The 14,015-nt window shown below is 33.3% G+C and overlaps 1 protein-coding gene and 1 long non-coding RNA gene across 10 annotated transcripts; one reads left to right on the top strand and one right to left on the bottom strand.

The window, feature by feature from the left end:
* Nucleotides 1-1,728: 1,728 nt before the first annotated feature.
* On the top strand, nucleotides 1,729-6,141 carry LOC122280480 (probable cinnamyl alcohol dehydrogenase 1). Its single transcript, XM_043091381.1, has 7 exons — nucleotides 1,729-1,887; nucleotides 2,509-2,603; nucleotides 3,675-3,788; nucleotides 3,877-4,107; nucleotides 4,710-4,995; nucleotides 5,111-5,261; nucleotides 5,575-6,141. Exons 1-7 carry the CDS (start codon nucleotides 1,828-1,830, stop codon nucleotides 5,769-5,771), a joined length of 1,134 nt encoding a protein of 377 aa, XP_042947315.1. The 5' UTR covers nucleotides 1,729-1,827; the 3' UTR covers nucleotides 5,772-6,141.
* A 3,215-nt stretch (nucleotides 6,142-9,356) lies between these two features.
* Nucleotides 9,357-13,187, bottom strand: LOC122281572. Of its 9 annotated transcripts, none has more exons than XR_006230260.1 (8): nucleotides 13,031-13,187; nucleotides 12,706-12,824; nucleotides 12,546-12,627; nucleotides 11,320-11,453; nucleotides 10,774-10,907; nucleotides 10,615-10,661; nucleotides 9,981-10,240; nucleotides 9,357-9,710 (listed from the first exon to the last, which is right to left on the bottom strand). It is a non-coding gene; the product is annotated as an uncharacterized LOC122281572 (long non-coding RNA). The 9 variants fall into 9 exon arrangements; XR_006230261.1 differs by having other exon boundaries at nucleotides 13,008-13,166; XR_006230259.1 differs by lacking the exon at nucleotides 13,031-13,187 and adding an exon at nucleotides 12,901-13,030.
* Nucleotides 13,188-14,015: the final 828 nt, after the last annotated feature.

Below are 14,015 nucleotides of genomic sequence, written 5' to 3' on the forward strand. Positions count from 1 at the left end.
CACTATCCAAATCGGAGCTTAACTTAAAAACCAATCACTATCTTTGTTGAAAAAACTTCTTTCTGGCTTGCAATGAGGTCACCAAATATGAGTGATAATACTACCCTAATCCTGACATTACCTAAGCCACGAGGACGTCACAGCCTGCGTAGGCCGAGTGCCCTTATTATTATTTTTTTAAATAAAAGAATTTATATTTTACTCCTAAGATATTATTTTTAAGTGCCATCTCCAAAGTCCAAAGTTCAAACTATGAAAATTATTTGACTGTTGCATTATCATAATTTTGATGATTTGGTCATCCAAAGACTATTGCTACTAAATTACCTGAAACTTATCGCTTCGATGACATTCTTAACGTGGCACCATTACTTAGTATTATGTGATTTATTAAGAAAATATACAAAAAATATATATTCAAACCAAAAGGACATTTGAAAATTAAAATATAAAAAGAAGAAGAGTGGAACTCTAGATTTCTTATATCTTTTTTGTGTTTATATTTTTAAATTTTTTAATAAATCATGTGATATCACATGATGATTCCACACCAAGAGGAATATCTGAACGGTAAATTTTAGATATTACAAAAAAAAATTGTAATGAGGGAATAAAGTGACTTTTATTCAAAGCAATTCATAGTAAATCAGTGATACAAAACTAAAATTTCGTCAAAATTTTAGAAATTATTAGAGTATAAGAGCTACACTACTCGGGAAGAAGTGGATTTCATTCACGTCTTCCATATCTCTCAACTCAAACAGATCCAGTTTCGTAGGAAAAAATAATTTGATATAATGAATATCATTCAACATGATGTAATTGATTTATGCTATCTATAAGTTGATACGGATGATAATGTTGCCTGGTTTAGATTGAGAAGTAATCTTACCGTATCGTAACTCATATTATTTTATCATAACAATTTTTCTAAATTTCTATATAAAATATAATAAATAATTCAACTTTTTCAAATCCTAATTTAATTTTTTCAAATCTCAAAATAATAATAATAATAATAATATTTTATTTAACTTTTATCTTTTATCTAAAATCATCTTATCTCATCTCATCTTTTTGAAAGTATTATGATTTAATTTGTCAAGAAACTCAATTTGGAACTTCTCTTATCAAATAAATTATTGAGAATTGTTTTCTCAAAAAAAAAAAAAAAAATTGAGAATTGCAATCATGCCTCTAACTCATATAACTTATTTTGTCTGTAACATTACGATGTGGTGCGATATAGTTTATTAAAAATAAATAAAAATTATATTTAAAATAAAATAATATCTAAAAACATAAAAAATATTAAAATATTAAGTTAGCTTTATCTTTTTAATATTTATATTTTAATTTTTTAAATAAATTACGTGAGAACGTATTAATTAAAGTAAAATAAGTGATATAAAAAGACAACAAAATATCATTCGTCTAAATTATTGCAGGCAAATTAAAGGAGATTAGTCAAAGAGATCATCTGATTGAGACACATTCTTAATTCATCTCATATTAATATCATATCATATTATCTTAGTATTATAATTTTTTAAAATTTTTACATAAAATATAATAAATAATTTATTTTTTAATTATAAAATAATAATATTAAATAATTAATATTTTAATAATATTTTATTTAATTTTTATTTTTTATTTAAAACCACCTCACCTATCTCACTACCTAAACCACTCTAAATGCTTATAAAGTCCACGGATCCGAGTCGAATCTCTACCAATAAATAAAGATAGAGATAACAGCCTAACAGATATTCATCCGCTCGTACGAATCAGTTCTGCTGACTTTTTGTCTTGCAGGCTGGGGTTATGCTTCTGGAGTATCTTCGGCAGTCTCTCACTCTCCGTGTTCTTCCTCCATCAACCCCGGTAAGCCAACAGAATCTCTTCGCTGCTCATGTCCGGCCACGTACATCTCTGTTGCTTCTTTTTTGTGTGTTTATCAGCTCATGACAAATACATGAGTGATAATCGAGAGTTTAAGATTTGAGTCTTTATAATATATTTCCCCAAAGATGTCTCATTTTTTCTGAGCTGATACTGAAAGTCGATCGATCTCTTGTTTGATCAAAGGTACGTAGGAACCTCAGTTTCTGCCCAGTTTGAGCTATTATTTGCCTACTTAACGGCTGTGCACAAAGAATCCCGTAAAATTTAGTTACCATGTAGTTACCATAAAATTTTAAATGAGACCAAATTCTAATTTAATTTGATGATCTAAGAAATATCTATTAAAAATTATTGACAATTCTCAAGACATCTCTTAAGACTGGTAATTTAAAAGCATTAGCCAGTATGCCAGTTGTAAATTGTGGACGATAACAAGTGTATAAAAAATGAAGGGAAATATACAAATTAGACTAGTTGTAAATGTGCATTATTTTTTATTTTGGGTCAGAGCCTTGGCTTTATAACCTTCATGGGTTTCTTTCTTCAATTATTTATTCCTTCTTGGACAAACTGATGATTGATCGGTTTGTGCTTAACCAGTCAACAATGAGCTGCTCAAGTGCAAGTGCTGACTGCCTTGGATGGGCGGCAAGAGATGAGTCTGGAGTTCTATCACCATACAACTTCAGCCGCAGGTATGTTTATTTAATGCGATGATCAGAGGATTGGTCCTCTCATCAGGGAATGAAAACAAGAAAAATCCCGTATTTACGTAACATCATGCATCATAATCTATAAAGGGTGGTTATACATGAATTTGAATACTGCCATTCATATAAATCAATCATCTTCAATGGGGCCATACAAAACCAAGCATTACTTTAATGGAAAGGATAGGCCACTTCTACTTTTATGAAATGATCTCACTTAAAATTTCTTTTCATGGTATAAGATGGATTATTCAAAATCCGGAATATTCGTTCACTGAAAAGTATAGATCAAGTCATGTGAGTGAGTGGCCCCAACTAGTGTTTGTTCTAGTCTCAACTTTGTCAACATGTGGCCCGTTTGAATATCAAAACCATCTTAGCTTATCTTATTATTATAATTTTATCAAATTTCTACACAAAATATAATAAACAATTCAACATTTTCAAATCATAATTCAACCTTTTCAAATATAAAAATAATAATAATATTAAAAAATAATATTCTAATAATATTTTATTTAACTTTCAATTTTCATCTAAAACTATCTCATCTTACTATCCAAAGGATCGAGCTATTCTATACTGTATTCTTTGTCCAAATTATACAAATATCCAATTTCATTTTTTAAGAAAGAATGTCTAATTCCAGTATGAGAGATTATAACTATGCAGCGTGCGCCAGATGTGACAATTCCTTTCTTAAAATACAGGCATACAAGAAATACAAGAAAAAAAGAACTAATTGTCCCTGAAAGAAATTTTGTTGAGGTGTCTTTTATTGTCTTGGATGGATGTTCATGAAGGAGAAATTTTGCTTAAATTAATATAAATTATTTGAAAAATTGAGTTGAAAGTGAATCTCAGATATGGGTTTCTCATATCAGTTCTTGATAATCATCATCATATTTATGCCTTTTTTTTTTTTTTATCAATTTTGAGCAACTATGACGGAAAATTAATTGAAATTTGCATCATGAAGACATTTTGCTTCATTTTCTCCAGTTTAACATGATATTCTTATCGATAATCAATATTTTTCAAAATATTTCTTATCAGGACTCCTGGAGTTGACGATGTTTCGATAAGAATTACACATTGTGGAGTTTGTTATGCTGATGTAATCTGGACAAGGAATGGACATGGGGATTCGAAGTATCCTTTGGTGCCTGGGTTAGTATTGGACTAATTGTATATATACCCTGGGTATGTTGTACGTCTTAGGTTTCCTTGAACTAATGTATTTGTAATTGCACACCAGACATGAGATTGCTGGAATTGTGAAAGAGGTTGGTTCCAATGTTCACCGCTTCAAGGTTGGTGACCATATTGGAGTGGGAACTTATGTCAACTCATGCAGGGATTGTGAGTATTGCAATGATAATGAAGAAGTTTATTGTGCAAAAGGAATGACATTCACTTTTAATGGTGTGGATGCGGATGGGACTATTACAAAAGGAGGATATTCAAGTTATATTGTTGTGCATGAAAGGTAAGTGTTCTCTGAAGCTATTTTCTTGATCTTATTTTCCTTGGAATATAAAGTTCATGATTATAGAATAAAATATCAATCCCTTCTAGTTACTGCTAAATGCATGATGCTTTTTCTCATATTTGCATTTAAGTATTTATATCTAAAACTCTCGACCTCATGTACTTGCGTAAAAGGAAATCTTCAAAATTTAGACTAACTGGAGTTGACGTGATAATTAATGTGGAAGTTACTTGCCAATGTATATGACATTTGTTTCATGGTGATGTTGTGCGCATGGAACTTGTTAATGTTGGTGACACAAGGCTTGAGACTTCCCATGGATCTATGCCATTGTTAGAATCGCCAATGGTTGGACATAAGTTATAGAGGGTTATGAAATTAAGTACATTTTCTTTATCAAGTAGCTAGGTCTGGCTGCTCAACATCAATATATACATATGCTTGTTTATGATTGTGTTTTTAGAGCTTGCAAGCTTCTGGGAAGTGGATACAATTTTCATTGCTGAGGTTATTTTGACCTATTAGCTACCTTGGCACTCGAGGAATTTGTCAAGGTTTTACCACAAATTACGGATATCAATTTTAGTGTTGGAATATAGGTACTGCTTCAGCATACCTGACGATTATCCATTGGCTTCAGCAGCTCCTTTGCTTTGTGCTGGAATTACTGTGTATGCTCCCATGGTGCGCCACAAGATGAACCAGCATGGTAAATCTTTAGGAGTGATTGGGCTTGGAGGTCTTGGTCACATGGCAGTAAAGTTTGGGAAGGCTTTTGGGTTGAATGTGACAGTTTTTAGCACTAGCTTATCCAAAAAAGAGGAAGCCCTGAGTATACTTGGTGCAGACAGATTTGTGATCTCATCTGACCAAGAGCAAATGAAGGTAGAATTAGATAACCTTGTTGTAAAGTATCTGTTGTTCTTTTCACATTAGCAATATTGAAATCAATAACATATCCTGAGTGTTGTTGGATTGACGGCTGTCTTAATGCTTGTAGGCCCTGACTAAGTCCCTTGACTTTATAGTCGACACGGCATCTGGTGATCACCCATTTGATCCATACATGTCACTGTTGAAGATTGGTGGTGTTCTTACTCTTGTGGGGTTCCCAAGTGAAGTCAAATTCAGCCCTGCAAGCCTAAATACTGGTACTTAAATAAGCTTTATGAAATTCATGTACTTTTCTACTTAGGCCTTATTTGGTTCACATATGGTCTTAATCCATCTCTTCTTAACATCTAAATATCATTCAAATACAAATACTTTTCAATTTTAAAATTTCAGCCTTTTCATCTAATCATAAAAAGTTATATTGTTACATTAATGATATTGTTGTTGCATTAGCCATAAAAAATTATTAGTATGACTGCTAGCCATGTCATAGGTATTAAGACTATTGCAAGTAGGATTATGTGAGTTTTTAAGATGTGTAATGAGCTGCATGAATTGAACTTTTGGCAGGAATGAGAATTGTTTCTGGTAGCATAACTGCTGGTACAAAAGTGACACAAGAAATGATAGACTTCTGTGCTGCTCGTAAAATTTACCCAATGATAGAAGTAATTCCAATTGAGTATGCAAACGAAGCTATCGAAAGGCTACTGAAGAGAGATGTGAAGTACCGGTTTGTGATTGATATTGAGAAATCCCTTAAATGAATTGCTGAAAAAATGAGGAATGCTTCTTCTAAATGCACACATTCTGAATGTCTTAAAAGTCCACAGTAGCCAACTTTGATTAGGTTTTTAGGAATTTACTTGTGTATTAAATTAAGGCATCTGGGTTTGATCTTCTCATGTATTGTGCAAGTGGGCATGCAGCTATCCTAAAATAAGTGAACTGGGCGTAGGGTGGTATTTTGTGACATGGATGGTTCGTTAAAAATTAGAAGTTTGAACTACTAAATTCTTAGTCATTTTGTGTTCTTGTCATGTATGCTGGGCAAATCTATTTTACAATGGATTTGTTTTATTTTGTCTTGTTTACAAGTGAATTTTTTTATTAATGCTACAAACAGTTATTTTTGCATATTCTTTATGCACTCTACTGATATGATTAGTTGCATCAATTTTTTTTAATACGGAGCCAATTACATCAGGATAGTGGCTAAAAGAGTGCGCAAAAATAACTACATATAAAATTTTTATATGTATAATGACACTTCCCCATATTTGTCGACCTTTTGGCACCCATCATAGGTATATAAAAAGTTTATGCACTAATAGTACTTATTCAACATTATCGAATTCACTTTAATGAGGAGTTGGTTCACAAAATAATAGGGCTATAAATAGACTTATTCCTTAAATATGAAATAAACACTAACTATTACATTTAAAAGTGTCCTAACTTCATCCTTAATATTTATTATTTATCTGATTTTACACACAACATCAAATCATTTTGAAAAATTCTATTTATAAATCGGTGTGGAGAATACATCTAATAAAGTGCTTACAATAACAATTAACAATGCCTTAATCTTTTTTTTTTCTTCTGTTTCCAGAGAGGAGGGGGTAACAATATGTTAAATTCCGTTCCGGTGATCATTTTGGCTTAAGTACTGGAACATAATATTTTAATACCAGTGTGTTCCGGTGTACCATTTCGGGAATAACTATATATTAACTATACATATTTATATGTATACTAGTAAAGCAGTACGTGCAATGCATGTGTGCCCAGTTGATATTCTTCCTAGGTTTCACAACTTTAAAATTTTCCAGTTTAGCTATAAACGGACAGAGTTTTATTTATATTCTAACAAATTTTTTCTTGCTCATAATAAACATTATACATGCTGTTTGCAAAATATTCATGGCTACAATACAAAACTCCCATAAACATAATTACAATTATATACGAGTACTTTGTACTTATATATTATAACAGTTGAAAGTTTAAAAAGAAAGGTCTGGAAACTCATTCTTCTGTTCTTGGGATGTTATTAATAGACAATACAGTAAGTCTATTTTGACGTAGCCTCCCAGATTCATTCATCTGTGTGCCCAACACTACGATCCATTCATTATTTTCAATGTTATTTGTAATATCTTCAAGATAAGGTAGATATTCTTGTAATGATGAAAAACATATAAAATGATAGTGTATCAAATTTTTTAAACGCATTTGAATGTATAGATTTTACCTCGCTTGTATGTTCTATCAGATCAATTGTTGTGCATCCCAAAATTTGCTCTACCAAAAATTCAAAACTAACCAATGGTGTCGATGTGCTGTTATCATACACATCGAGCACTAGCAATGGTTTATTCATCTTCATTTTCATTCTCAAATTTGAATAAAGTTGCCTTAAAATCACCTGCATTGACTTATATATCTTTATAATTTTAAATAACTATAAACAGTGATTATTCATCTTTGAAGATGTTCTTTTCCTTCTTCAAACATTATTTCATTGTTTTTTTTTCTCTCCTCCCAACTCTCTCTTTTCTCTTTTTTTTTTTTCTCTTCTCTCTTTATTATTTTATTATTATTTGATCAAAAAATACATAATCCAATATATGAATTTTTCTTCATATTCAAAATCAATCTTCAAAACATGTAATTTTATATATGAAGATAAAGAATCCATTGCCAATGCTCTAAGTAAACTAGACACCTGATAGTAATGAATAAATTATTATTTTTTGATGTAAGCAATTAAAATATTCTAATTATCATTTTAAAATTTTTAATTTCAAAATATGATGAAAATGTTTACCTTGACTGTGCAATCGTCATATTCTTGCAACTATAATATAGGAAGTTTTCACCGTGCTCGTAGCCAATTACTTTATTACAATTCTCGCATAACATGTAATGGAATGATTGATGAAAATCAACTATTCTAAATTTGCCTTTAACCAAACAGTTCTTCTACGCACAGTCGTCTCACGTAGACGCTGTGCAGTCGGCTGATGCCATGTCAGCTAAAAAAAAAAAAAAGCTGCGGATTGAAATGAAACCCATGTTGTTTCTTACCTGCTTTTCTTCCTCAGCGAGACCAAAATCTCAGCGACTGAAGGTTCCAACTCCCACAGTCCCAAGGTTCTCTCTCTCTCTCTCTCTCTCTCTCTCTCTCTCTCTCTCTCTCTCTCTCTCATCAAATGTCTAGAATTTTGCGATGGAGGAACAAGGTGGAGCGAAAGACGCTGCTGCTGACCTCAGATACCTTCCTATCCCACTGCTTCACTCAATTGTCCTCCATCTCGACCCACCTTAACCACCTCCATTTCGGCATTCAATGCTGGCGCGAATCCCTCATCAAAGTCCAAGAGCGTTACAAGTGGGGCCACAGTGGCTCCGACTCCAATGGCCTCAACCATCATAATATCCGTAAGATTCGTGTGGATGCCAATTTCCCTCGATGCTTCAAACACATGGATCTTCTATTCTCCTTCCCCAATCGCCACAATTTTGCTTCTCTGATTCCTCTAGGTGCCCTTGATGTTCTCGATGATGCTCATGCTAACACCGGAGCTTCCGCCAATCTCTGCCCCAATTGCGAAAGGGCTTACTACTTCTGCCCCGACATGATTGTCCCTCTCCAAGGCAGCTTCGTCGAGATTAGCAGGCTCAATAACACACCTACAAGACCCAGGAACAGCAACGGGGCTGATGAAAATGGTAACTGTGGAGGAGACGAGCATAATCGAAATAATAACACAATTGTTAACACTAATAGTAGGTTTATAACCTCGTTCTAGGACACTTTAAGATCCAACAGTTCTGATGTTGGTGAGAACACGCCAGAGAATTAGGTGCCCTCGCCTTCGGGAAATGACTTGGCCGTGCATACTCCTCCTAGACCGCCTTTTACACCTGTGGTTGAATGTAATTCAGGCGTTAAGGCCCGTTAGTGACTCGTGTGGGTTTGAGCAGAGGGAGGTGAAACGCAAGGGGAAAACGAAACTCACTGAGAAGAGGGAGGCCTGGTCGCTCGATTTGGGACTTCAAAAATTCACTGACTCGTGCGGGTTGGGACTGAGAGAGGGAAGGGGCACTGCGGGTTGAAGTACAAACGAAGGAGAGGGAAGAAACGCAAAACACTGCATTTTATTTTTTTCCATGTCAGCAGTGGGCCAACCGTTTACCTGCCGCTTGAGGGCAGGAGACTGCAAACAGAGTTTTCCTTAACCAAAAATGTGGATTTCTGCATTAAGACAAAATAATTACGTGCATTAACCAACATCCAAATCATACCGTATAGAAGGATTCGAAATTCATTATTACCAAATGAATTAAACTCAACAAACAATCAATATTTTAAATTTAAGCATATGAACAGTTCCAAATCCACAATTCACAAATTCTCATCCTCCATCTTCATTTCATCCCAACCAACCTCCATTTCATCCCAACCAACCTCCAATCTCCATGTCTCAAAAAAATAAAATAAAATCATTCAAAAGAGTTAAAAAACGAATTTTATTCTTTAAAATAAGATATTTGGCTTAAAAAAAAGGAAATTATACTGTCATTGCTAGAGCAATTATTAGTCTTTCTGCGATTTCAGATACTTTTGTAATCGGATAGGTAGAACTGTTTGAAGCTGATCCAAAACTACTTCCAGTAACGCATCGTTTTGTGCCGCCCTGAGAATTTGAATTAGTAATTAAAGTTAAACATCAAAACAAACAAAGATAGATTTATAGTGAAAAAAACAACATAAAATTTATAGTGCATATAAATAAGAAATGGAATAAAAAAATTTTAAATAAGTTATTCACCATGTACGTAATGCAATGGAAGATGGAAGAAACCCCAACAGAAAATAAAATCTCTTCACATACATAGTCAATAGCAGTTACAGTTCATCCAAAAAAGTGTCAAAATTAAGTAAAATTTTCGAAATGGAAGAATACATTATCATTGCGATGCCTCATTAGCTTTTGCACAGGCTGACTGGTATGCATGGTTTCTCAATTCAGCCTCAGCTCTTTCTTGCTCCTCTCTTGTGGCTTGCCTCCTTTCATCCCTCTGGGAACCAAGATCCTCAACACCCAGACCAGCAGATAAGAGCCTCTGCTTCAAGGACATCTAAATCCAGCTCATCTTTCTTCTACAAGGATTTCTTTTTCTTAGGCTTTTTAAATTGAAGCATTTTCACCAGATGCCGTGTCGACTATAAAGTCAAGGGACTGATTATTTTCATAATTGTACCAACACTTGGGTTTAATTATACAAGAGCAACACTTATGCATGATTTAGGTGTCCAAAAGCAAAAGAACTCACCATATGCCAAAATGCTTAATAGAAAGTGAATGCTACTTAAAACACTATAGATTTATTTAAGATATTTCCGCCATTCTCTTCCATTTGAGATAATCAATGCACATTGGTTTGAGGGAAAGAGAATAAATTTTTGAACAAGTATTTTCCCTTTTTTATCGATTAATAATTATTTTCCTTTATCAATAACAAATCTCATTTTCTTAAAAGAATATTTCAAACTAAGCAAAAGCAATTTCAACTTAATTTCAAACTTGAAAAAAATACCTGTTCATGCAGTATATTAAATGCTTGCTTCACAGGTAAATCAACATCTAGGGCAACATGTAAGCAAAATGTTTCTGGATTAGAAATTGATTCACGTTACCATTAGAAAGACAGGAACTTGAGCCTCTCAAATGAAAGCAAATGGTCAAGCATCCAAACCTTGCCTGGGTCAGGAAGTAACTCATTGGCAGTGTAAGTAGAGAATAATACAAAAATACGTTGATGGGAGGCCTATAAATCAGCGTTGATCTACCTGGCACCACCTCGGTCGGTGGACCATCTGCAACTCAGGCCTGAATTGTAACAGTCTGGTTCAAAGTTGTTGGTAGATAATAACAAAAACGAACGACAACAATAACAACATTTTAGTAGAAAGACATCCTACAAGAGCCAAAAACATAATATTAAGATATAGCAAAGCACAAAAGAAATGTTTAACCATGACAAATGCACATGTACTTGAAGAACTCAATTCCCATGATTGACTAAAAAGTAAAAAGGCTTGCTTTAGTCTTCAAAATGTGCGGAGATTCACTAAGAATTAAGCACACCACAGTTCATACTAATTAAGTGAAGCCCATAAACACAGGTTGATATAGCCAAGACATTGACTTCAACAAAATCCTTACAAGACATCAAGACAACAAAAAGAGTAACAAGTAGCCAAGTCACCAAGATTTCAAATAAATGGGATAACCAACTCACCATACGCTGAAAGGCTTCATTACCAACATCCATGTAATCCATACCCAAAATTAATGTGTTGACCATACGATATTCGCCGCTCATGATGTTGGGATTCATCATATCGCCATTGACCATCAACATAAAAACTTGTACTGCATGTTAGTTAATCCAGACATAAGCACTTTCATGCCTCAAGGAATAACATAGAACATCTTCGTCAGCATTCTAGGCATAATATACTCGTGATAAAATTTTTATTCAAATTAGAAAAACTTATTAGTCTTACCATTATTTCAACAGATTCAAGCACTTTAGAACCACATATCAGAAGTGATAGTCACCACTTGAAATTATTATTTTTTCAACAGTACCACTTGAGATATTAATTTCATGGTAATAAAAGGAACTACTCTATAAACATTGCAGCCACATGATAATCTCCAGGCTACGTTATAACCATGCTTGGTAGACTATAGATGTGCTCCATAGCTATAAAACTGAAGTTCGAAGATGGTGAGATGCATGCTCAAAATAAAAAAATGAAGGTGCCACCATGCTTCTTTTTACATGTTTGAAGTTTGAATTTACCGTAATAAAAGAAGCAAGGAAAGAGGTGAAGAAAAAGTTAATTCCAATAAGATAAATAACATATGAGTTGCATGATAAAACTAATTAGTTGAAGCACCATAAGTGAGTACAAAAAGACAAAAGGATTTTGCAATTTACAAAAGATTCAAGACCTTGCAATTTGTCTTTCCAGTTTGCAATTTTCAAAAGATAGAGAAGCCATATGACAGAGTAAGGCTCACCTATTTTCCCTTCAAAAAAATGAGAAGCATTCATAGTATTGCAAACAGCCGACTCAAATAGAAAAATCTTGATGAAAATGGATTAAGGAACACATGAAACAGTAATTTCCTTTCTCATGATATCAAGCCAATAGCTTTAGATCTGTTAAGAAATTAGAATCCAACTCTTGCAGCTGTATGAGATTAATATCATCCACCACTCATAAAAGAATTTTAGTGAATTACCTATAAATTCTACGAAAGCCCATGCATAAATGTTATAATAGTTCACTATACCTTTGCTTTGAAAGCTAAAACAACGAATGTCAAAGAACAAGAAAAAAAACGTTATAATAATTCCCTTTCAATAATTTAAAATGCTCACTAACAACCACCCAAACAACAATAACTCTGCATATACATATGTGAATAAACAATGAAAAGCTCGTAATTTACCTGAAAACAAAGAATGCTTGCATTGTAATTATTGATCTCCTCGTGCTAAGGATTTTTCATATTGTCTTGCATTTTCATGTCTCTGAGCATCAAATCACAAGCAGATTAGAAAAAAAAAACAGAGACAAGCTATGAGAGAGAGAGGTGGTGAGAGAGATACGCTAAGCGAAGATTCCATCAATGAAAATTCTGAAGCCTCTGAGCAAAGTTTCCGTTGAGCTGGCTGCCGTCGATCATGAAGAAGTGGTTTCCGTCGAACCTAGGAATACATTCACAAGCCTGCCAAAACCAAAAGACAAGGCAGAGAGATAAGCTATGAGAGATAAGCTATCCGAAGGAGCAATTTGAAACATACAGAGATTTTTCTGTGAGAGAAGTGAGAATGGAGAAGAGCAGAAGTGGAAGAAAATATTTAGTTTCCAGATTTCAGTCGGTGAGAGCAAGCGTTGATTTTGGAATTACGTGATTTAACAGATGGAGCTCACCAAGCAGTTCTGGAAATCCACCAAGCGGTTTAAAAGAACCTTATCCCAAGCGGCAGGCGGTGGAAAAACAAAACAAAGAAAAATTAAACAAACTGAAATCCGATAAGAGGGAAACCCAAAAAAATCCAGAACTACGGGAACAAAAGTAAGAATAAAAGCGTAAAACACAATAAAAGAAGAGAACTACACAACATCCTACACTACACACTTTATATATTAAAATATTATTTTTTATTTTTTTATTTTTTATTTCATTTTATTCTTATTAAACTAATTGAATTATTCTATTTATCATCTACATACTACATATTTATTATAAAAAAATGAAAAAAAAATAGAATAAGTATGGTGTGTGAAGTGTGAGGATGACAAAAAGAATTTTCCATAAAAGAATGGCACAGGGCACCAATGTAAAGTAAATACAAAACAGGGTTAAAGTTGTCAAAAACTTAGACTGAGTGACAGTAAATAGTTACATAAAGCAGGGGCAAAACTGGTAAAAAAATTGAACAACAGTTGCCTGCGTATTGGCACTTATTAATATAGGAGATATAATATAAGATATAACCTAAATAATATAATAAATACATGTATATGTAAATGTATGTCATGTAAGTGTGTATATATATGAAAGAATTGATGGCTTATAAAATAAATATATGTTGAAAAAATTACAAACTTGAGTTGAGATATAAAAAATTGTTGCCCAGATGACTAACATAAGAGGGAGGGTGAATTGAGTTGTATTAAAAAAATAACAATTATAAATCAAATATATAATATAAAATATAAACAAAATATGAAATAGCAATAAATATAAAGAGTAAGGGTAAGAGAGAAGCAAACTCAGTATGTTAATGAGGTTCGGCCCCACTGCCTACGTCCTCACCTCAAGCTACCCCCTGAGGATTTCCAAATTCACTATTCAACCTCCTTTAGGTAGAGATAGAAACCTATTACACCTTTGAACAACACCGCTACAAAG

Source organism: Carya illinoinensis, chromosome 11 (genome assembly GCF_018687715.1).
Source record: "Carya illinoinensis cultivar Pawnee chromosome 11, C.illinoinensisPawnee_v1, whole genome shotgun sequence".
NCBI lineage: Eukaryota > Viridiplantae > Streptophyta > Magnoliopsida > Fagales > Juglandaceae > Carya > Carya illinoinensis.

Coding starts and splice junctions, on each gene's coding strand:
- LOC122280480 (XM_043091381.1), top strand. CDS start 1,828: ATGCTTCTGGAGTATCTTCGGCAGTCTCTCACTCTCCGTGTTCTTCCT. Junction 4,108..4,709: donor TATATTGTTGTGCATGAAAG/GTAAGTGTTCTC, acceptor GTTGGAATATAG/GTACTGCTTCAGCATACCTG. Junction 4,996..5,110: donor CTGACCAAGAGCAAATGAAG/GTAGAATTAGAT, acceptor TAATGCTTGTAG/GCCCTGACTAAGTCCCTTGA.